The sequence below is a fragment of the Peromyscus maniculatus genome, chromosome 23 (assembly GCF_049852395.1).
Source record: "Peromyscus maniculatus bairdii isolate BWxNUB_F1_BW_parent chromosome 23, HU_Pman_BW_mat_3.1, whole genome shotgun sequence".
NCBI classification, from domain to species: domain Eukaryota; kingdom Metazoa; phylum Chordata; class Mammalia; order Rodentia; family Cricetidae; genus Peromyscus; species Peromyscus maniculatus.
In genome coordinates, this window is record NC_134874.1 from 40298911 (window position 1) to 40320605 (window position 21695).

Genomic DNA, 21695 nt, shown 5'->3' on the forward strand with positions numbered 1-21695 from the left:
TAGTGCTTTCTGTATTGCTGGGTTTGTGGATAAGTATTATTTACATCTGGCTTTGTCTTGGAATGTCTTTTTCATTCCGTCTATGATGATTGAAAGTTTTGCTGGGTATATTAGTCTGGGCTGACATCCATGGTCTCTTAGTGTCTGCAGTACATCTGTCCAGGTCCTTCTGGCTTTGAAAGTCTCCATTGAGAAATCGGGTGTTATTCTCATGGGTTTGCCTTTATAGCTCACTTGGCCTTTTTCCTTTGCTGCTCTTAATATTTTTTCTTTATTCTGCATGTTTAGTTGTTTAATTATTATGTGGAGTGGGGAATTTTGGGGGGTCTATTCTGTTTGGTGTTCTGTAGGCTTCTTGTATCTTCATAGGAATTTCCTTCTTTAAGTTGGGAAAGTTTTCTTCTATGATTTTGTTGAATATATTTTCTGTGCCTTTGAGTTGGTATTCTCCTTCTTCTATCACTATTATTGGTAGGTTTTGTCTTTTCATTGTGTCCCAAATTTTTGGACATTTTGGTTCTTCACTTTGTTGTCATTAGTGTTTTCTTTGACTGATGAATCTATTTCTTCTACTGTATCTTCAACGCCAGATATCCTCTCTTCCATCTCTTGCATTCTGTTGGTTATATTTGCATCTGAAGTTCCCGACTGTTAACTCAGATTTTTCTATTTCCAGCATTCCCTCTGTTTGTGTGTTCTTCATTGTTTCTATTTCCCTTTTCATGTCTTGGACTGTTTCCTTTATTTGTTTCATTGCTTTTTCATGATTTTCTTTCAGTACATAATTGTTTTCTTCCAGGACTTTATTGTTTTCTTCCAGGACTTTATTTATTTCTTCTAATTTGTTTGCTGTTTCCTCTAGTTGTTTATAGCATTCTTCTCATTTTTTTTGTCTTTTCCTCTACACAAGCCTCTACCTTCTTCGTGATGTTATTCATAAGGCTGTTTTCTTCTGCTACTTCCAATTTTTGATGTTCAGGTCTAGATGTTGGAGGTGGGCTAGATTCTGGTGATGCTGTATTGCTCTTCATTTTGTTGTATGTACTTCTGCCTTGATGTCTGCCCATCTCCTTGTGGTTCATTCTTGGTCTTATCAGTGCACTTGGTTCAGACAGAGCTGACAGATTCAGGAAGTCTCTCTTTCTTGCCCAGATGGGAGCTCTCTTGTCCAAATGGGAACTCTGAGGCAGAATGGGAGCTCCTGTCCAGACAGGAAGTCCGGGTCAGGATGGGTGCTCTTGTCCAGAAGGGAAGTCTGGGACAGGATGGGAGCTCTTGTCCAGAAGGGAAGTTCAGGGTAGGATGGGAGCTCTCTCTGGTCCAGAAGGGAAGTCCGGGGCCAGATGGGAGCTGGGGGCTGGTATCTAAGTCTCAGGAAGTGGCTGGGGTCTCAGGCGGGTGGGTGTGGGGGCAGGGCATGGAGATTGCAGGGTCTTCCGGGCGTCTTGGAGAAGAGGGATCTTTCCCGGTGGGGCTAGAAGGGAACCTGCTCGGTGGCCAGAACCTGGGGCCAAGTTCGGCAGGTCTTCCCTGGAGTGGCTGGTGCCCAGGGATGGGGTCTGGGCAGGAAATAATTATATTTTAATGAAACTTTTAAGATCAGAAGGTCTGTTATGAGCATTAATTTAATACCCTAAGAGTCTTCATTGATGTGTGGGTCATATCATCAGTCAAATGTTTATTCTCAGCCTCAGGCTGGGCCACTGAATCAGAATCTCTACTTGCAAATCTGCTTCCAGAGCACCCAATCAGAAATCAGAGTGTCCAAATAGCAACTTTCACTGTGGTTCATGCATTGGAAGTGTGTTCACTAGCTTAAGGGACTGTGGAAATTTATTTTTCCTTTCACAATAACACAGTACGTTAAAGAAGAAAAATCCCGGTGTCTACAATGTATTTCTTCTTCATTCTCTTACTCACTGTGACTGGGTGTAGTGTTTCACAGTAATGCTTCTTTCTAAACATTGGTACTACGATATGTGTTTTGGAAATTTTAATTAATTCAATAGTTGATCGCACATTTGAAGTCAATGCCCAATTTTTGTTATTTTCTACTACTAAACAATTTATTAAATTAAATGTTTTGATCATATTCTTCCTCTCTTCAAAGGCCTCCATCCACCAGGGAAGTTTAAGTTCTTTTTCAAAAGCAAACAAAAGCCCAATACAACAGAAAATTACTCAAAACAAAGGAGAAAACACAAAACAGTACCAAAAACAAACACTAAAATGTAACGTAAAAGCACACACACACACACACACACACACACACACACACACACACACACACTGTAGAGTCCATAATATATTGGGCAATGACTGCTGAGAATGAAGCCTGTCCTGGAGTGGTTGATATTCCCAGTGTCACTCCATTTGGAAAGAAACCTGATTTTTTCCTCTCCCAACACATATAAAAGACAGCTCAGTTGTTTCCCTTTACTCCAGTGACTAGGTTTTCATTTATGCACTCATTTTCTGATGTAACAAAATAAACTATAGAAAGACAAATACTAATATATCAAAGCTGGGGAAGAAAAACTAACAGAAGAAAAGAGTCTAAAGGAAGAACCAAGAATCAGAGACCCATTCATTTGCACACTCAAGAATACCATAGAAACACTGGGATCCATAATACATACACAGAGGACTTGTAGATACCTGCAAAGACCTGATTCATGCTTCTTAAGTCTCTTGGTGTTCATATGACATTTCATCATGTTGAATTGGAGTCCTCTTGTATTCTTGTTTTTCTTGGTATTTTCATCCCCACTGCCTCATAGAGTCTTCCTGACTCCTTTTCTGTGGGATTTCCTGAACTATGAAGAGAGGGATTTGGTGGAGACATCCTACTTAAGACTGAGTTTTCCAAATGCTCTCACTATCTGCCTATTGTCTGCCTGTCTTTCTCTACATTTGTTTCCATCAGCTGTCGGAGGAGTCTTCTATCATGATGACTGAGCAAGGCACTTATCTACAAGTAAAACAGAATATCATTTGGAGTCATTTTATCCCTTCATTTCTTTCTTTCTTTCTTTCTTTCTTTCTTTCTTTCTTTCTTTCTTTCTTTCTTTCTTTCTTTCTTTCTTTCTTCCTTCCTTCCTTCCTTCCTTTCTTTCTTTCTTCCTTTCTTTCTTTCTGTCTTCTTTTATTTTTTACAACAGTATTATTTGCTCTCGGTCCCTGGGATATCTAGTCTCAGGTTCTAGGTCACCTAAGTGGTGCCAATCTTGGTTCCATCTCATGGAGTAGGTCGTAAGTCAAACCAGTTATTGGTTGGTTACTCCCACACGTATTGTGCCACCATTGCCCTTGCATATCTTGCAGGCAGTACACCATTGTAGATAAAGTGCAGTGTACCTTCCTGTATCAAAAATGGTAGATCAAAGCAGGTGAAGGCTCTGTGTAGGCACCAGCTTTGATCACTGACATAAAATGTCTAATCTCATTTCAGCTCTTTCTGATCTGGAGATCCTGGCCCAATCAATCACATTTATTTTTGCTGGCTATGAGACAACAAGCACTGCTCTTTCCTTTATTATGTATTTACTGGCGATTCACCCCAATGTTCAGAAGGAGCTTCAGAATGAGATTGATACAGTCCTGCCCAATAAGGTGAGTGGATGGTGCTGGAAGCTACAGGGAAAATGTCAAACCTCAATGTGAAACACTACTTCTGTACTTGAATTTAGAATTATAGTAAATACAGTAAGAATTGATTCTTTCAGCCATAACCTGTGAAAATCTAAAACAAAGAAAAACATATGTGTAGAGAAAAATTAATCTCTGTAATTCTGTACTGACCCTGTAATAAACACTATCTCTAACTACAATGAAACAAATCAAAAACATGCATAAAATATCTTTAGATTTTTAGGGATAATCAAGTGTCAGTCAAGTTTCTTCTTTAAACTCAAATGGGTGTTTTGCCTGCATGTATATATCTGTAACATATGCATATCTAAAACATGAGGAAGCCAGAAAATTGCCTCAGATTTCCTGTAATTAGACTTCTGGGAAATATGCTTACCATATGTGTACTGGGCACTGAACTTGGGTCCTCTGTAAGAGTAAACAGTGCTCTTAACCATACCCCTAGAACTTAAACAATTGACCTGATAGCTGTATTATTTTTACTGCAAATTCTTTGGCATTACTAATATGATTCGTGTCTTGTCTTTCTGTGAAGGCTGATTTAGCTATGGTATTCATTATTCCTTTCTCTAATCACATAATTAGAATAAAACAAAGGGCATCATGGCAGCTTTCAGCTTAAACTCTTCACCTCTTCATCATGGTAGCTTCAGAGTCCCACAATGTGAGAGCCAAACATCATATGAACTGTCTTCTCATCTATGCCCCAAATGCATAGTGTGTGTGTGAGGTACCTGAACTCTGGGACTGGCTGGATTGTCAATGACTTGTATTCAAATCATCTTCAGACCTCAAACTCACACCCTCTATTTGTTTCCTTCTGTCACTGTGACAAATGTCATGATCCAAAACAACTATGGGGAGGAAAACATTTAACTTAGCCTACATTTTCACAATACAGACTAACACTGAGGACAGTCAATGCAGGAACTCAAGATACAGACTTTTAGTGAGGACTGCCTGCATCTCTACACAGCACTGCTTCTGACCAAGGTACTCACACACAGCCAAAGAAGCACAGCAGGAACTATGAAGGTTGCTGACTGCTCTCTGGCCAACTCAGTGATGTATCATTATCTAGTTGTTTTCATGCAACCCAGGGTCATCAAATCAGAAAATAGTACTACATGCAAGTTGCTAGACCCTCCTACATCAATAAACCTTTAGGGCTTCAACTCATCAACATATATGCACAATCCAATCTAAGCTAGCAATCCCTAATTGATTAATATAGACCTTCTTTTCAGGTGACTTTAGCCTGTGGGATGTTGAAAGTTAGAGTTTTAATAGAACAACATATGAAGTAACAAGGAAATATTTCTTTCAGAAACTGAGCCTGGGGCTGAATGGTTCTCTCACTAGAATATAAACTTTTTGCTCAATTCATCTCCATTTTAGGCTGTTTTACCATAAGGAGTTTCAAAGAGAAAAGATTCAACTGAAGTCAGTTACTGTAATTTCATATACTATTCCTATTTAATATGGCATTGATAAACTTGGACATCTATAGTAATAAATTAAATTCAGTCATAGGATTTAAAAAAGTGTGAATTGTACTATTTTTTTAAACTTCCCAGGCACCTGCCACTTATGAAGCCCTGGTAGAGATGGAATATCTGGACATGGTGGTGAATGAAACTCTGAGATTATACCCAGTTGCTAACAGGCTTAACAGGCTCAGTAAGAAAAATGCTGAAGTCAATGGTGTATTCATTCCCAAAGGGACACAGGTGATCATAGCTGTCTATGTTCTTCACCAAGACCCAAGATACTGGCCAGAGCCTGAGAAATTCCGTCCTGAAAGGTATGAGGTCCCTGAGAAAGGGAAATGTCACATAACCAGACTTCTTTAAGTATGTTAAGATGTCTCTTATTTTAATCACTTAAATATAAATTTGTATTACCTTGCTACATTTAAGTTTGATTTTAGAATGCCATTACTATATACTGATAATTATTGTAAACACTACAGACATTATTGGACCAAAAATGATATTTCTATATTCTGTAATTTTGTTATAGAGGCTTAAACCTGTCTTAGTTGGGGTTTTTAAAATTGTGAAGAGATACTATGACCATAGTAAATTTTATACAGGAAAATATTTCTTTGGGGCTGCCTTATGTTTTCAGAGGTTTATTTAGTCCATTATCATCATGGCAGGAAGCATGGCAACATGTAGACAGACACTGGGCTGGGGAAGTAGCTAGAGTTCTACGTCCAGATGAGCAGGTAGCAGGGAGAGAAGAAAATCAATAGACTTGGCTTGAGCTTCTGAGACCTCCAAGCCCACCACCAGTGACACTTTACCACAAAAGGCCACACCTTCCAATAGTGCCAGTCACTATGTGCCTATGGGGCTATTTTCATTCAAACTACCACAAAATCTTTTTTTTTGTGATATATATTTTTTATTTTACAATACCATTCAGTTCTATATATCAGCCATGGGTTCCCCTATTCTCCCCCCTCCCATGCCCTCCCCTTACCCCCAGCCCACCCTCCATTCCCACCTCCTCCAGGACAAGTCCTCCCCCGAGGACTGTGATCAACTTGGTAGACTCAGTCCAGGGAGGTCCAGTCCCTTCCTCCCAGACTAAGCCAAATGTCCCTGCATAAGTTCCTGGTTTCAAACAGCCAACTCATGGAATGAGCACAGGACTTGGTCCCACTGCCTAGATGCCTCCCAAACTGATCAAGCCAATCAACTGTCTCACCTATTCAGAGGGCCTGATCCAGCTGGGAGCCCCTCAGCCTTTGGTTCATAATTCATGTGTTTCCATTCATTTGGCTATTTTTTTTCAATAATTGAGTAAAACTGAAATTGATTATATGCCACAGTCATCCTAGGGACCTCCATGCTATATATATAGCCTCTATGGTTCTATGGGTTGTGGTCTGATTGTTCATTTTATATCTAGAATCCACCAATGAGTGAGTACATACCATAACTGTCTTTCTGGGTTTGGGTTACCTCACTCAGGATGATTTTTTCTAGTTCCATCCATTTGCCTGCAAATTTCATGCTTTCATTGTTTTTCTCTGCTGAGTAGTACTCCATTGTGTATATGTACCACATTTTTTTCATCCATTCTTCCGTTGATGGGCATCTAGGTTGTTTCCAGGTTCTGGCTATTACAAATAGTGCTGCTATGAACATAGCTGAGCATGTATCTTTATGGTATGTATCAGCATTCTTTGGGTATATGCCCAAGAGTGGGATGGCTGGGTCTTGAGGTAGTTCGATTCCTAATTTTCTGAGAAACCGCCATACTGATTTCCACAGTGGTTGTACAAGTTTACATTCCCACCAACAGTGGAGGAGTGTTCCCTTTGCTCCACATCCTCTCCAACATTGGTTGTCATTGGTGTTTTTGATCTTAGCCATTCTAACAGGTGTAAGGTGGTATCTCAGAGTCGTTTTGATTTGCATTTCTCTGATGATTAAGGATGTTGAGCATTTCTTTAAATGTCTTTCAGCCATTTGTAGTTCTTGTTTTGTGATTTCTCTGTTTAGCTCTTTAGCCCATTTTTTAATTGGACTGTTCAGTGCTTTGATGTCTAGTTTCTTGAGTTCTTTATATATTGTGGAGATCAATCCTCTGTCAGATGTGGGGTTGGTGAAGATCTTTTCCCAATCTGTTGGGTGTCTTTTTGTCTTATTGACTGTGTCTTTTGCCCTGCAAAAGCTTCTCAGTTTTGAGAGGTCCCATTTATTAATGGTTGTGCTCAGGGTTTGTGCTGTCGGTGTTTTATTTAGGAAATGGTCTCCAGTGCCAATGCGTTCAAGAGTGCTTCCTATCTTTTCTATTAAGTTTAGTGTAACTGGATTTATGTTTAGGTCTTTGATCCACTTGGACTTGAGTTTTGTGCATGGTGACAGATATGGATCTGTTTGTAATCTTTTACATATTGACATCCAGTTATGCCAGCACCATTTGTTGAAGATACTTTCTTTGTTCCATTGTATAGTTTTGGCTCCTTTGTCAAAAACCAGGTGTTCATATGTGCATGGATTAATGTCAGGGTCTTCAATTCGATTCCATTGGTCCGTATGTCGGTTTTTATACCAGTACCAAGCTGTTTTTATTACTATAGCTCTATAGTAGAGTTTGAGGTCCGGGATGGTGATGCCTCCAAGGGTTGCTTTATCGTATAGGATTCTTTTAGCTATCCTGGGTCTTTTGTTTTTCCATATAAAGTTGAGTATTTTTCTTTCCAAGTCTGTGAAGAATTGTGTTGGGATTTTGATGGGGATTGCATTGAATCTGTAGATTGCTTTTGGTAAGATTGCCATTTTTACTATGTTAATCCTGCCTATCCATGAGCATGGGAGATCCTTCCATTTTCTGATATCTTCTTCAATTTCTTTCTTTAGAGATTTAAAGTTCTTATCAAAAAGGTCTTTCACTTGTTTAGTTAGTGTTATCCCAAGGTATTTTATATTATTTGTGGCTATTGTAAAGGGTGATGTTTCTCTGACTTCTTTCTCAGCCCTTTTATCATTTGTGTATAGGAGGGCTACTGATTTTTTTGAGTTGATCTTGTATCCTGCCACTTTACTGAAGGAGTTTATCAGCTGTAGAAGTTCCCTGGTAGAGTTTTTGGGGTCACTTATGTATACTATCATATCATCTGCAAATAGTGAAAGTTTGACTTCTTCCTTGCCAATTTGTATCCCTTTGATCTCCTTTTGTTATCTTATTGCTCTAGCTAGAACTTCTAGTACTATATTGAATAAATATGGGGAGAGTGGACAGCCTTGTCTTGTTCCTGAATTTAGTGGTATCGCTTTGAGTTTCTCTCCATTTAATTTGATGTTTGCTGTTGGCTTGCTATAAATTGCTTTTATTATGTTTAGAAATGTTCCTTGTATTCCTATTCTTTCTAAGACCTTTATCATGAAGGGGTGTTGGATTTTGTCAAAGGCTTTTTCAGCATCTAGGGAGATGATCATGTGGTTTTTTTCTTTCAGTTTGTTTATATGGTGTATTACATTGACTGATTTCCGTATGTTGAACCATCCTTGCATCCCTGGGATGAATCCTACTTGGTCGTGATGGATGATTGTTTTGATGTATTCTTGGATTCGGTTTGCCAATATTTTGTTGAGTATTTTTGCATCAATGTTCATGAGGGAGATTGGTCTGTAGTTCTCTTTCTTTGTTGCATCTTTGTGTGGTTTGGGTATCAGGGTAATTGTAGCCTCATAAAAAGAGTTTGGTAGTGTTCCTTCTGTTTCTATTGTGTGGAACACTTTGAAGAGGATTGGTATTAGTTCTTCTTTGAAAGTCTGGTAGAATTCTGCACTAAAACCATCTGGTCCTGGGCTTTTTTTAGTTGGGAGACTTTTGATGACTGTTTCTATTTCTTTAGGGGTTATTGATCTATTTAAATGGTTTATCTGGTCTTGATTTAATTTTGGTATTTGGTATTTATCCAGAAAATTGTCCATTTCTTCCTGGTTTTCCATTTTTGTGGAGTACAGGTTTTTGAAGTATGATCTGATGATTCTCTGGATTTCCTCATTGTCTGTTGTTATGTCTCCCTTTTCATTTCTGATTTTGTGAATTTGGGTGTTCTCTCTTTGCTTTTTGATTAATTTGGCTAGTGGTTTGTCTATCTTGTTGATTTTTTCAAAGAACCAACTCTTTGTTTCATTGATTTTTTGTATTGTTCTCTTGTTTTCTATTTCGTTGATTTCAGCCCTCAATTTGATTATTTCCTGGCGTCTATTTCTCCTGGGTGAGTTTGTTTCTTTTTGTTCTAGAGCTTTCAGTTGTGCTGTTAATTCATTGGTATGGGATTGCTCCATCTTCTTTATGTGTGCATTTAGAGCTATGAATTTTCCTCTTAGCACTGCTTTCATAGTGTCCCATAAGTTTGGGTATGTTGTACTTTCATTTTCATTGAATTCTAGGAACTCTTTAATTTCTGTCTTTATTTCTTCCTTGACCCATTGATGTTTCAGGTGGGTATTATTCAGTTTCCATGAGTTTGTGGGTTTTCTATAATTTTTGTTGTTATTGAGTTCTAACTTTAAGGCATGGTGGTCTGATAAGATACAGGAAGTTATTCCAATTTTTTTGTATCTGTTGAGATTTGTTTTGTGTCCAAGCATGTGGTCAATTTTTGAGAAGGTTCCATGGGGTGCTGAGAAGAAGGTATATTCTTTTGTGTTAGGATGGAATATTCTGTAGATATCTGTTAGGTCCATTTGAGTCATAACATCTGTTAGGTCCTTTATTTCTTTGTTAAGTTTCAGTCTGGTAGATCTATCTTTTGGTGAGAGTGGTGTGTTAAAGTCTCCCACTACTAATATGTGGGGTTTGATGTGCGTTTTAAACTTTAGTAGTGTTTCTTTTATGAATGTGGGTGCTTTTGTATTTGGAGCATAAATGTTTAGAATCGAGACTTCATCTTGGTGGATTTTTCCTGTGATGAATATGTAATGTCCATCCTGGTCTCTTTTGATTGATTTTAGTTTGAAGTCTATTTTATTAGATATTAGGATAGCTACACCAGCTTGTTTCTTAGGTCCATTTGCTTGGAAAACCTTTTCCCAGCCCTTTACTCGGAGGTAGTGTCTGTCTTTGGAGTTAAGGTGTGTTTCTTGTATGCAGCATATGGATGGGTCCTGTTTTCTAATCCATTCTGTTAGCCTGTGTCTTTTTATAGGTGAGTTGAGACCATTGATATTGATGGATATTAATGACCAGTGATTTTTAATTCCTGTTATTTTTTTGGTTGTGTTGTGTTGTCCTTCTGTGGTGTATGTTGGTGTAGGATTATCTATTGCTTGATTTTTCATGGATGTGTTTAGCTTCTTTGGGTTGGATTTTCCCTTCTAGTGCTTTCTGTAGGGCTGGGTTTGTGGACAGGTATTGATTAAATCTGGTTTTATCCTGGAATATTTTGTTTACTCCGCCTATGGTGATTAAGAGTTTTGCTGGGTATAATAGTCTGGGTTGGCATCCATGGTCTCTTAGTGTCTGCATGAGGTTTGTCCATGATCTTCTATCTTTTATAGTCTCTATTGAGTAGTCTGGTGTTATTCTGATGGGTTTGCCTTTATATGTTACTTGGTCCTTTTCCTTTGCAGCTCTTAATATTTTTTCTTTATTCTGTGTGTTTAGTGTTTTGATTATTATGTGGCGAGGGGACTTTTTTTTTGGATCCAGCCTATTCGGTGTTCTGTAAGCTTCTTGTATCTTCATAGGTATTTCTTTCTTTAGGTTAGGAAAGTTTTCTTCTATGATTTTGTTGAATATATTTTCTGTGCCTTTGAGTAGGTATTCTTCTCCTTCTTCTATCCCTATTATTCTTAGGTTTGGTCTTTTCATGGTGTCCCAAATTTCCTGGACGTTTTGTGTTAGGACTTTTTTGTCTTTATTGTTTTCTTTGACTGACGAATCTATTTTCTCTATCGTGTCTTCAGTGTCAGAGATTCTCTGTTCCATCTCTTGCAATCGGTTGGTTATGCTTGTTTCTGTAGTTCCTGTTCGTTTTGTCAGGATTTCTATTTCCAGCATTCCCTCAGCATGTGTTTTCTTTATTGTCTCAAATTCATTTTTCAGATCTTGGAATGTTTCTTTCATCTGTTTAATTGCTTTTTCTTGGCTTTCTTTGATTTCTTCCCATTTTTTGTTCGTTTTTTCTTCCATTTCTTTAAGGGAGTTTTTTATTTCCTCTTTAATGGAGTTTTTCATTTCCTCTTTAAGGGAAGTTTTTATTTCCTCTTTAAGGGAGTTTTTTATTTCCTCTTTAAGGAAAGTTTTTATTTCCTCTTTAAGGTAGTTTTTCAATTCCTCTTTAAGGAAAGTTTTTATTTCCTCATTGAGGGAATGTTTTATTTCTTCTTTAAGGGCCTCTATCATCTTCTTAATGTCATTTTTAGGGTTGATTTCTTCTGCTTCTTCTGTCATGGTATGTTTAGGTCTTGCAGGTGTAGAATCACTAGATTCTGATGTTGCCATATAGGTCTTTATGTTGTTGCCTGTATTTTTGCACTGGCGTCTGCTCATCTCTTCCTCTGTGAGGTGCAGGTGGTGTCTGTGTCTGAGAGTGCCTCTCTTGTTCTAATTTTTAGTCTTGGTTTAGTAGTGGTTCTTGGTTAAATTGGTGCTATTGGGCTATTTCTTCAGGGGCAGCTGATTTCGATCGGTGAATTATATACTTATGATTCTGGTGATCTGGTTTGGTGTCTGGGTAGCGCCTTCTTCTGTGTTCTCAGGTCACTTTTTGTTCATTTGTCAACTCCTCAGCTGATCTTGTTTCTTCAGACTTTAAACTGTAGGCATCTGAATCCTCTCCCAGATGGGTTTCAGCTGAGCAGGGTAGTCTCACCAACACCTCCAAGTTGTTGGGTTTCACAGGATCAGCAGCTGGGCCCTGGGTTGTCCTCAGACAGAGTGTTCAGATTCATTCTGGTTCCTTCCCATGGAGATAGCTTCTTCCCCAGTTGTTGGGGTTAGGGGCGTCCCTGTTCCAAGCTGCGTCTGCTTGTCTCTGTCCCTGGGCCTGTTTACCTCTGCGGTCCTCCGCCGGGCCTGTGGTCCCTGTCAGCTGCCGCTGGTTCTGTCTGCCTCTGGGGGCCGCCACCGGGCCTGAATGTCTCTGTCAGCCGCTGCCGCCGGGCACGTCTACCTCAGCGGGCTGCCGCTGGGTCCGTCTACCTCCACAGGCCGCCGCCACAGGCCTACCTGTGTCTGCTTGTCTCCGCCGCCGGGCCTGTCTACCTCTGTGGAACGCCGCTGGGCCTGAATGTCTCTGCCGGCTGCCGCCGGGTCTGAATATCCCTGTCGGCTTCCGCCGCTGGGCACGTCTACCTCAGCGGGCTGTTGCTGGGCCCGTCTACCTTCGCGGGCCGCCGCCGCAGGCCTACCTGCGTCTGCTTGTCTCTGCCGCCGGGCCTGTCTACCTCTGTGGGCCGCTGCTTGGCCTGAATGTCTCTGCCGGCTGCCGCCGGGCCTGAATGTCCCTGTTGGCCGCTGCCGCCGGGCCCGTTTACCTCAGCGGGCCGCTGCTGGGCCCGTCTACCTCTGTGGGCCGCCGGGTCTGAATATCCCTGTTGGCTGCTGCCGCTGGGCCCGTCTACCTCCCCACAAAATCTTAATATAAATTCCATTAATATAATGACATCATTGGACATATTTGGAAATGTGTGTAGATATTTAGATACTAGAAAAAAATATCATTTTAAACCGTGTTTATAATTGCTGATTACTTTCTATAATCTATAATTGCTATTTAATGACATGTGCTTGAGTGTGTATGTGTGTGTGTGTGTGTGGGTGTATGTGTGTTTCAAAGACGGCAAGTAAAATTACCATGATTAGGAAATTAATTATCTTATTTAAGTTGTGAAGTTTATATTTCTTTACTCTGGAACCATCCCAAAATATATGAATAAATTCCCAAATATAACAATCTATTGTATTAGACATAGGTGCAGGTAGAGGTGCAAAAAGCCTTCTCTTAGAAGGTATAAGGTGCATCACTGAGGATGAATGTTAATATAAGTCCCCTTAGTCTTATTCCTGTCTGTTTTGTGAAGGAAATTCCCTCAAACTTATCCAGTGGGTGAGTCCTCCAAATTCAAGTAGTCTACTCATTAGAAAGCTGTTATTTTCATGCCTCTTGAATAGGAATTGGTGTATTCTGTTAGTGGAAAATAATGCCCAGTCTGTGGGAATTGTATGCAACATGGAAACAGTTGCTAGGTTGCCAATGTTGCCCTACTAATAAAAGTACAGGATCATATTTTAACTCTTTTTTTTTAAGTTTTGAGATTATAAGTTAGAATATATTTTCTTCATTCATCTCCTCACTCCAAATTCTCCTATAGATCCCTCTCCACATTTCTTCACGTACATGGCCTCTTTTTTCACAAAGTGTTATTTAGGTACTCCCATGCAGGTGTGTGGATATATATGTATTCCAATAAATAACCTGTCCAATCCATATCATGCTACTTATATAAAAATGATATTTCAAAAAATTAGACAAATAGTAAAAGCTTTTATGAACTTCTTGATTCCTAAGACCTTGTAGTCTTAACCATGTGTCCCTGGTGTTGGCAGATGGTCTATGTACAGTGCTTATTAGAGGAGTAGAATGGAGTCACCTAACTCCTGTTTTCTGGTTAAGTGAATTCTATGTCTCTCTACATAGCGACCACTTCCACCTCCTTTAGTTCAGTGTTTACAAACTTGGACATTATTCATTTTGTGTCTCAATTGTTGCTTCTGCTTTCAATCATATAATATAGACTCAGTGGGCATCAGTGACTAGACCAGGGAAGAAGAATGCAAAAGTTAAAAATTCTGATGTTTTAATCAAATGTAGTACATAAAATGTCGACAGAAGAATGCCAATGTTTTCCATCTGTTTGAGTGTGTGTGTGTGTGTGTGTGTGTGTGTGTGTGTGTGTGTGTAAAATCTTCACAACAGGATTCCACCTAGTTCACATTGCACACACATACCAGTACAACCTTCATTAGACTCCATTGCAGTTCTATAAAATAGCTTAGGAAGTATTTCTTCATCTTCCCTGATTCTTAAAAACTCTCAGAGAATAGGCGGTTATTAATCCTCTAGAACATTTCTAGAATCCACATTTTTATTTAAATAATCATGTGAGAAATCAAATTTTCATTGGACATAGGTCTGTACTTTTAGTAGTTTTTCCCCTAATGGAGGAGATGGAAACAAAATTCAGTGATAACAGAAGCAGCATGTGTCCTTGTGTCCATTGTCCATGTGTCCATGTGTCCATTTCACTTAATAACTTTTAGAAGATAGAGAGGCAGTCAAAGATCATGTGACAGGGACTTAATGAGGAAGAGGAGGAAGATGAGGGAAATGATTTGAATGAGTAGAATAAAACCAAAACAGGAAGGAATGAGAGGATGTTGAAGAGAGAATGGAATATGAACAGTTCATTTATAGCATACATCTCCTCATTCTCCAATGAACAAACCCCCAACTCAAGTGTTATGGTCAGGGCAAGTCCTTCCTTCATCAATTTTACTTTCTTATGTTCACACACTGGGAACACAAGATATCCTTAGTATTTTACTTAGTATTTTAAACTTTAAAGACACATTTGATATCAATGAGCACTCACTACATATCATCTTACTAACTTCAGGGGCTCATTTACTGTAAATTTGTAAAAAGAACTTTAACTTCTAAATCTCAAAATGAATTAACTATTGTTGATTGGAATAATGAACATACTGGAGTGATCTATATGATTCTGGCTGAATATTGTAGGTGAAAACTGTAAATATGTGGCTCTTGTTCATTTCATGTTTCATTTTTTGTGTTCTTGTTCAATTGTGACACCAGGTTCAGCAAGGAGAATAAAGATAAAATCAATCCTTATACATATCTGCCTTTTGGATATGGTCCTAGAAACTGCATTGGTATGAGGTTTGCTCTCATTAACATGAAGCTTGCTGTTGTCAAAATCTTGCAGAACTTTTCAGTGCATCCTTGTGAAGAAACAGAGGTGAGAGAGAACATATTCTTTTTGGCATGTTTTTGTTTTTTATTCATAGGCATTTTCAAAAACTGGTGGATATATATATATATATATATATATATATATATTAATATATATATATAACTTATGTATGAAATGTATATATATAATATACACTTTCATCTTTAATTTATATTTTCTCTGTCATGAGATCTATATAAAGCCACGAGTGAGCTCTCGGGCCCTTAAATTCTGAAATGGTCCATGTCTAAGTGTAAATGTTAAGATCACGTAGAGTCATTGAAGATACTCTTTTTATGTTTACATATAGTATCATTGAATTTGAGTATTTTTTCTTGTTAGAAGTATATAGGCCTTTTAAAAATAACAGACTTTTATAGCATTTTCATACTTGTATACGCCACACATGGAATAGATTATTTTCTTTTTATTTATCCTTCTCTCATTAAATACACCCTGACTACAGCCTCCTCTCTCCTTCCTCCCCTCATCCTGGTGCCTCCTCAACATCTTCTATCTCCCGGATCCACTGCTCTCCCATTTCTCATGAGAAAAGATCAGGCCTCCCAGGGATATCAACCACACATGGCATAAAAATATGCAATGAGACTGGACATAAATGCTCATATCAAGGCTGGGTGAAACAACCCAGTAGGAGGAAAAGAGTCCCATGAGCAGGCAAAAAAAGTCAGAGACACTGATACTCCCAGTGTTACGATTCCTAAAAAAAAACCCAAGCTAAACAACCACAGCATGTATGCAGCAGGCCTTGCATAGACCCATGAAGGTTCCATGATTGCTGCTTCAGTCTCTGAGTCCCTATGAGCCCTGCTTAGTTGATTCTGTAGGCCATGTTCTCCTGGTAGCCTGAAACTCTATGGATCTTACAATCATGGAACATATTTTTAAATTTTGTTTCATTTTACCTATGTATATGTACATGTTTTGTCTCTTAGAGGTGTAATGATCACTTCAGGATCCCTGTGTTATCTCAGAATGTCCAAAATGTTTCACCCACCAAAGTGGCTTTACTCATTCGACAGAGGTTCCCATTTATAGCCAGAGACAGAAATCACTGCCTTAAATCATTTTTCAGGCATATGAAGGACTCCTTCTTTTGTACATTTTATACACTTGGCCTCACATTTGAGGAACTCATGTCTAGACTAGCAGGCATCTACTTACGTTCTTATAAATCCATCTGTTTCTTCCCTTTTTTATTCATTATTATTTTTTATTCTACAATTTCATATCATTGAAGTCCCTTCCAAGCTAAGAACGTTCACTAGATTTTCTTGGTGCAATTTACTTCTGTCTTCTAGAAATGGTGTCTTCAGGCTGCCACTGTTCCCCCAACCCCAAACCTATGAACTGCCCCATGCACTTCCCACTGTCATTTTAATCTGTGTTCATCCCCTACTTTCTAAATCACCTAACTTTATTCTCTCAAAAAATTAAAATGGTGCTTGTGAGGACATTTGTATATTAAAATCCTTCAATAAATACATTAAACATTTTAAACTATTCTAAATAGTAAAAACTGACAAAATTATTTTTATAAATGCATTTCTTTATGTATGCTTTTAAACATTGTTATTAATTCTTAGAGAATTCATACAATGCATTTTGATCACATTCACCCGATCACCACAGTTTATCCCAGTTCCATCCCAAACTCAACTCACACTCAATGTGTTCTTTTTCCATTTTTCTCTCTAATTTTTAAGTCAATCAAGTCCATTTTCTGTGGCATGACTGCTCTTATGTGTGTGTTCTGGTCTCACATCTTGTTTCTTTAAGAGAGTTCACAGCATTAGTAATAAAAACTACCTTTCACAGTAACTGTCAAACATCAAAGCTCCTCAGTTATGGGTGGGACTGTGATTCTACACACACACACACACACACACACACCATTTCAGCTTGAGTTTGCACATGTCACATGTCTTGTGCATGCTGTCACACCACTGTAATTTTATATGTGCATTTGTGAGGTATGTAACTGGATCTACTCTGAGAAAAAAGATAAAGAAATAATAGGATAAATGGGTAGATCACTGAATCTATTCTAAAAAGAATAAGAGGAAGTTATAAAAATGACAAAAGATACATTACTGAATCTATTATGAAATAAAAAATACTTTAAAAAAGGAATTACCCGTTTTAAATAGGACAAATAAAGAAATTTTTTTTGTTTGAGTTTATCAAAAGACTGGACTGGATATATATATATATATATATATATATATATATATATATATATATTGGAGTTTTTCATCTGAATCTGTCAAATGTTAATGGACTAGACATTATTAATGTAATTCTTGACTGTATATATTATATATAGTTATTGGTTAGTTTTTCTTGTATTAGTTATAAGATTTTTTAATTTTAGACAACAAAAGGAGAAATGTGGTGGTATTGTGTTCCCCAAAATATTGAACCCACTAATAAACTTATCTGTGGTCAGAGACAGAACAGACACAATATAAATATTGAGCACACTAATAAACTGATCTGTGGTCAGAGACAGAACAGCCACAATATTAAACATAGATGTTAGGCAGCGGTAGCACATGCCTTAATTCTAACATTCCAGAAGCAGAAATCCATCTGTTCAAGGATACAGCCAAGCATGTTGACGCATGCCTTTAATCCCAGAAATTGAGCCTTTAATCCCAGGGAGTGATGGTAGAAAGCAGAAAGCTATATAAGGCAGGAGAATCAGAAACTAGAAGCATTTGGCTGGTTATGCATTTGGCTGGTTAAGCTTTTAGGCTTTGGAGCAGCAGTTCAGCTGAGATTCATTTGGATAAGACTCAGAGGCTTCAAGTCTGAGGAAACAGGATCAGCTGAGGAACTGGTGAGGTGGGGCAGCTGTGGCTTGTTCTGCTTCTCTGATCTTCCAGCATTCACCCCAACACCAGGCCCAGAGTTTGTTTTATTAATAAGACTCTGTAAGATTCCTGCTACACATCTGCCTTGTTCTCTCTAGAAAATATTGTTTCCTTGAAGTCCGTGTGTCCACATCTAGTCTTACAAATCCTCAGCCCTCTTTTGTGTACACTGTTAATCTAAGGTGTCACATTTAGAAACATGTTTGAAAAGATCTCCTCTGAAGAACTTAAGAATATGTTGTCATTACCTTAAATGAAGCAATACTCAACAAGTTTATTTTCATGACATTTGTATTAAATATTACTCAGTAAGTTTTCCTCATGGAAGAAGAATATTATGTGGTCATTTTCCCTTTGGTGACTTTAGGTCAGCTGTCTTCCTGCTCTGTACTTTAATTCAGTTCAGTGACTTTGTTTTGATGATAGGCAATCTGTAGGCATCTGACAATCTTTAATAAACTTTAACTACCTACAAGATGGCATTTCTCAAACTATGAGACAACAATTGCACATTTTCTGCTGATACTGGATTATTACTCTGTAAGAGGGCTTTCTCTTTTACAAACTGACCAGAATGTCATAAAAAATTGGTAAAAGTGAGTGAAAATTCCCCTTTTAGTACCATCTTAGAATTTTAGAAGAGATAGAGAGGATTAATGCCATAGTGGTAACCAAAGTCCCTCCCTATATCATGTATCAGATTGGAAAGTAAATGCATTCTGATAGTATTACCATGTACCAAACTGACACACGGTGTTCTTTCCAGTTTTACAAAATGAAAATTAACTTTATATCACCTTTTAAAATGTGCTTACTATGTGTTCACAAATGTGCTTTACAAATTTCAAACTTCTGATTTTCAGTTAAAATTTAGAACAATAAAGAAGACAGCCATCACAATTTTGTCTCAGGCCTTATACAGATTAGGTGCTCCATATGTATCTTGAAGTAGGAATAGACAGAAGTATGTTTTTTTATTGTGTATAAGAGATTCTAGATGTTTGCTGTTTGTCTTAGTTGGGGTTTCTATTGTAATGAAGAGATACCATGACTATGGCAACTCCTACAAAGGAAAACATTTTTATTGAGGTGACACCTTACAGTTTCAGAGGATTAGTCCATTATCCTCATGACAGAGAACACAGTGGCCTGCAGGCAGACATGGTGCTGGAGAATTCTTTATATGAATACAAAGGCAAAAGAAAGTGGCCTGAGACATGAGCATGGGTTAGTATATGAGAAATCAAGGCCTACCTCCATAGTGACATACTTCCTATAAATCCACATCTGCTCCAACAGGAACATACATCCTAATATTGCCTCTCCCACTGAGGGTCATTGTCTGTCAAACCACCACAGTGTTAAAAGTCTTTGATTCACATATTAAGATAGATTTATTTATTTCTAGAAAGCAATCCATATTGTTCAAGATGGTACAGAACATGCTATGTAACCAAGCAAGTTTTAACCTTGTATTTCTCCTCCCCCTTACTTCTGAATGTTATGGGTCACAGCCATGAGAAAACAGAGGGAGAAACCACTATTATTCTTAATATATTGGATCTGTCAGCCTTCTGTGTAATTGGTAATTTATTTAACTCATCAATGTATTTTTTCAACTATTTCAGATTCCCTTAATATTAGGTAAGAAAATCACTCATGCTCCAGAAAAGCCAATTGTCCTGAAGATTATATCAAGAAATGGAGCCGTAAATGAAGGTTGATTTTTTTCTCAAGTTCTGATATGTTCTTCAAAGTGTTCATTCTAAAGACCTGGATTTTAATTCGATCCTGAAGGAAACCTACATGAATATGAATGAATTTTATCTACCAGATGTCATGACACAGTCTTCAATTATTTTTCATTGTCTCAATTTTGTGTATGGAAGGAAAATGATTATTTTGCAATCTTTATGTTCTATCATGTCAAAATTTGCCCAGTTTCCCGAAGATAGACCAATATGATTCATTGCAATGCTGAAAAATGATTTCTCATTAATATTGTCAATACTGTTTCCATTATAGAATCTTTAATTTCTCATTTATGGGTGAGAATTGAATTGACAATTATTCTTTGCACTTTGATGGATTGTCAGTTTCTTTGTTAATCACTATCCACTTCAAAAAGCAGTTCCTTTAATTATATCTGAGGGCTACATTAATATTGGTAAACGATGCAAATTTAGAAAGCAGTTGGATATTAAGACCATTTATCAGAATAATAGATCCATTCTTGTGTCTGTGAATTCCTCTCCATGGGTCCTTGGCTAGAGAACTAAGCATGTGTTTCCTTTTATGGAATGGTGTTAAATCCAAAGAGAAAGTGGTTGGCCACCCCTATTATATTCATGCCATTATCCCATATATACACCCCTATCTTGCCATGATGGTTATTATAGGAGTTCATGAGATTCGCTGCTGAGTAAGAAAAACTGTTGATTTCTTTTCCCCTAATTAATCCTTGCAAGGACCTTATAGTACTATAAAAAATTGTCATCAGGGAGAAAGTTTCCTGATCAGTGCAATGTTGATATATCCAATAACCAATGTATTTACTGTCTTCTGTAATAGGATATTTCCCTGATTTCTGCTTTGTAAACAAGAACAATGACAGTCTTCCCGGGATGTCTTTCTGTAGGCTGTGAATGTGTTGCTCTGATAGACTGATAAATAAAACACTTATTGGCTAGTGGCTGGGCAGGAAGTATAGTATAGGCAGAATAAGCAGAGAGAATGCTGGGGAATGGAAGGCTGAGTCAGGAGACTCTGTCAGCCACCACCACCAAGAGAAGTAAGATGTAAAGATACCAGTAAGCCAGGTGGCAAGGTATAGATTTATAGAAATGGGTTAATTAGCAGGAAACCTGAGCCATTAGGCCAAAAAGTTTTAATTAATATAAGCGTCTCTGTGTTTATTTGGGTTTGAGTGGCTGTGGGCCCAGGCGGAACTGGAGAAAACTCCAGCTACACAGGCTCCTGTGATTTTAGGTGTTTTTCAGGACAACTCTGGTGAACAATCTGAGTGTAGATATTCTACATCTGGTAATGGGCTATTTAATAGACACCTTTGGCTTCTGAAAGGACAATAATCCTTAATGCAGGGCATGTTTTCATACGTACATGTAAAGATGATTAAAATGTAGCTTTCCATCCTGGTTTGTTTCAATTGCCCACAAACTCTATCCAGTCCTCACAAAGGTACAAACCAAAAGTAAAATGAGAGAGAGAGAGAGAGAGAGAGAGAGAGAGAGAGAGAGAGAGAGAGAGAGAGAAAGAGAGGACTGATCCTTGAACTAGGTTTGTCAGGCAAAACATGTCACTAACTTCTGCAAGGGATCAGGGTGATTCTCACAAACTCTATGCATTGCAGAATTTCCTGTTCAGTCAGTGCCCTTTGTGGGGTCTCCTTTTTTCTCATAGCCCCTTGTCCACCATGCTACAGGGACAAAGGAAGTAGAATCCCTGAGCAGGGCTTGAATGGCTAGAGTATGATGAAAAGAATCTCTGAGAGTCAGCTCAATTTCATTCCAGAGAGTGCAGGGAATATACAGGACAGGGACAGCAGCTGGGGCATCATCTATTTGGTGCTCATAGTGTGCTTTGTTTGCATTTGAGTGGGACAGCTGTCAAAGAAGGAAGA

The 21695-nt window shown here is 38.2% G+C and overlaps 1 protein-coding gene across 1 annotated transcript in view; it reads left to right on the forward strand.

Moving 5' to 3' along the window:
* Positions 1-21205, forward strand: part of LOC107400566 (cytochrome P450 3A13-like) — an 85821-nt gene extending 64616 nt beyond the window's left edge. The window contains exons 15-18 of the mRNA XM_076560632.1: positions 3452-3612; positions 5229-5455; positions 15002-15164; positions 19684-21205. Of these exons, the coding sequence (XP_076416747.1) occupies positions 3452-3612; positions 5229-5455; positions 15002-15164; positions 19684-19779 (647 nt within the window). The 3' untranslated portion in view covers positions 19780-21205. The remainder of the gene's footprint in view (positions 1-3451; positions 3613-5228; positions 5456-15001; positions 15165-19683) is intronic.
* Positions 21206-21695: the final 490 nt, after the last annotated feature.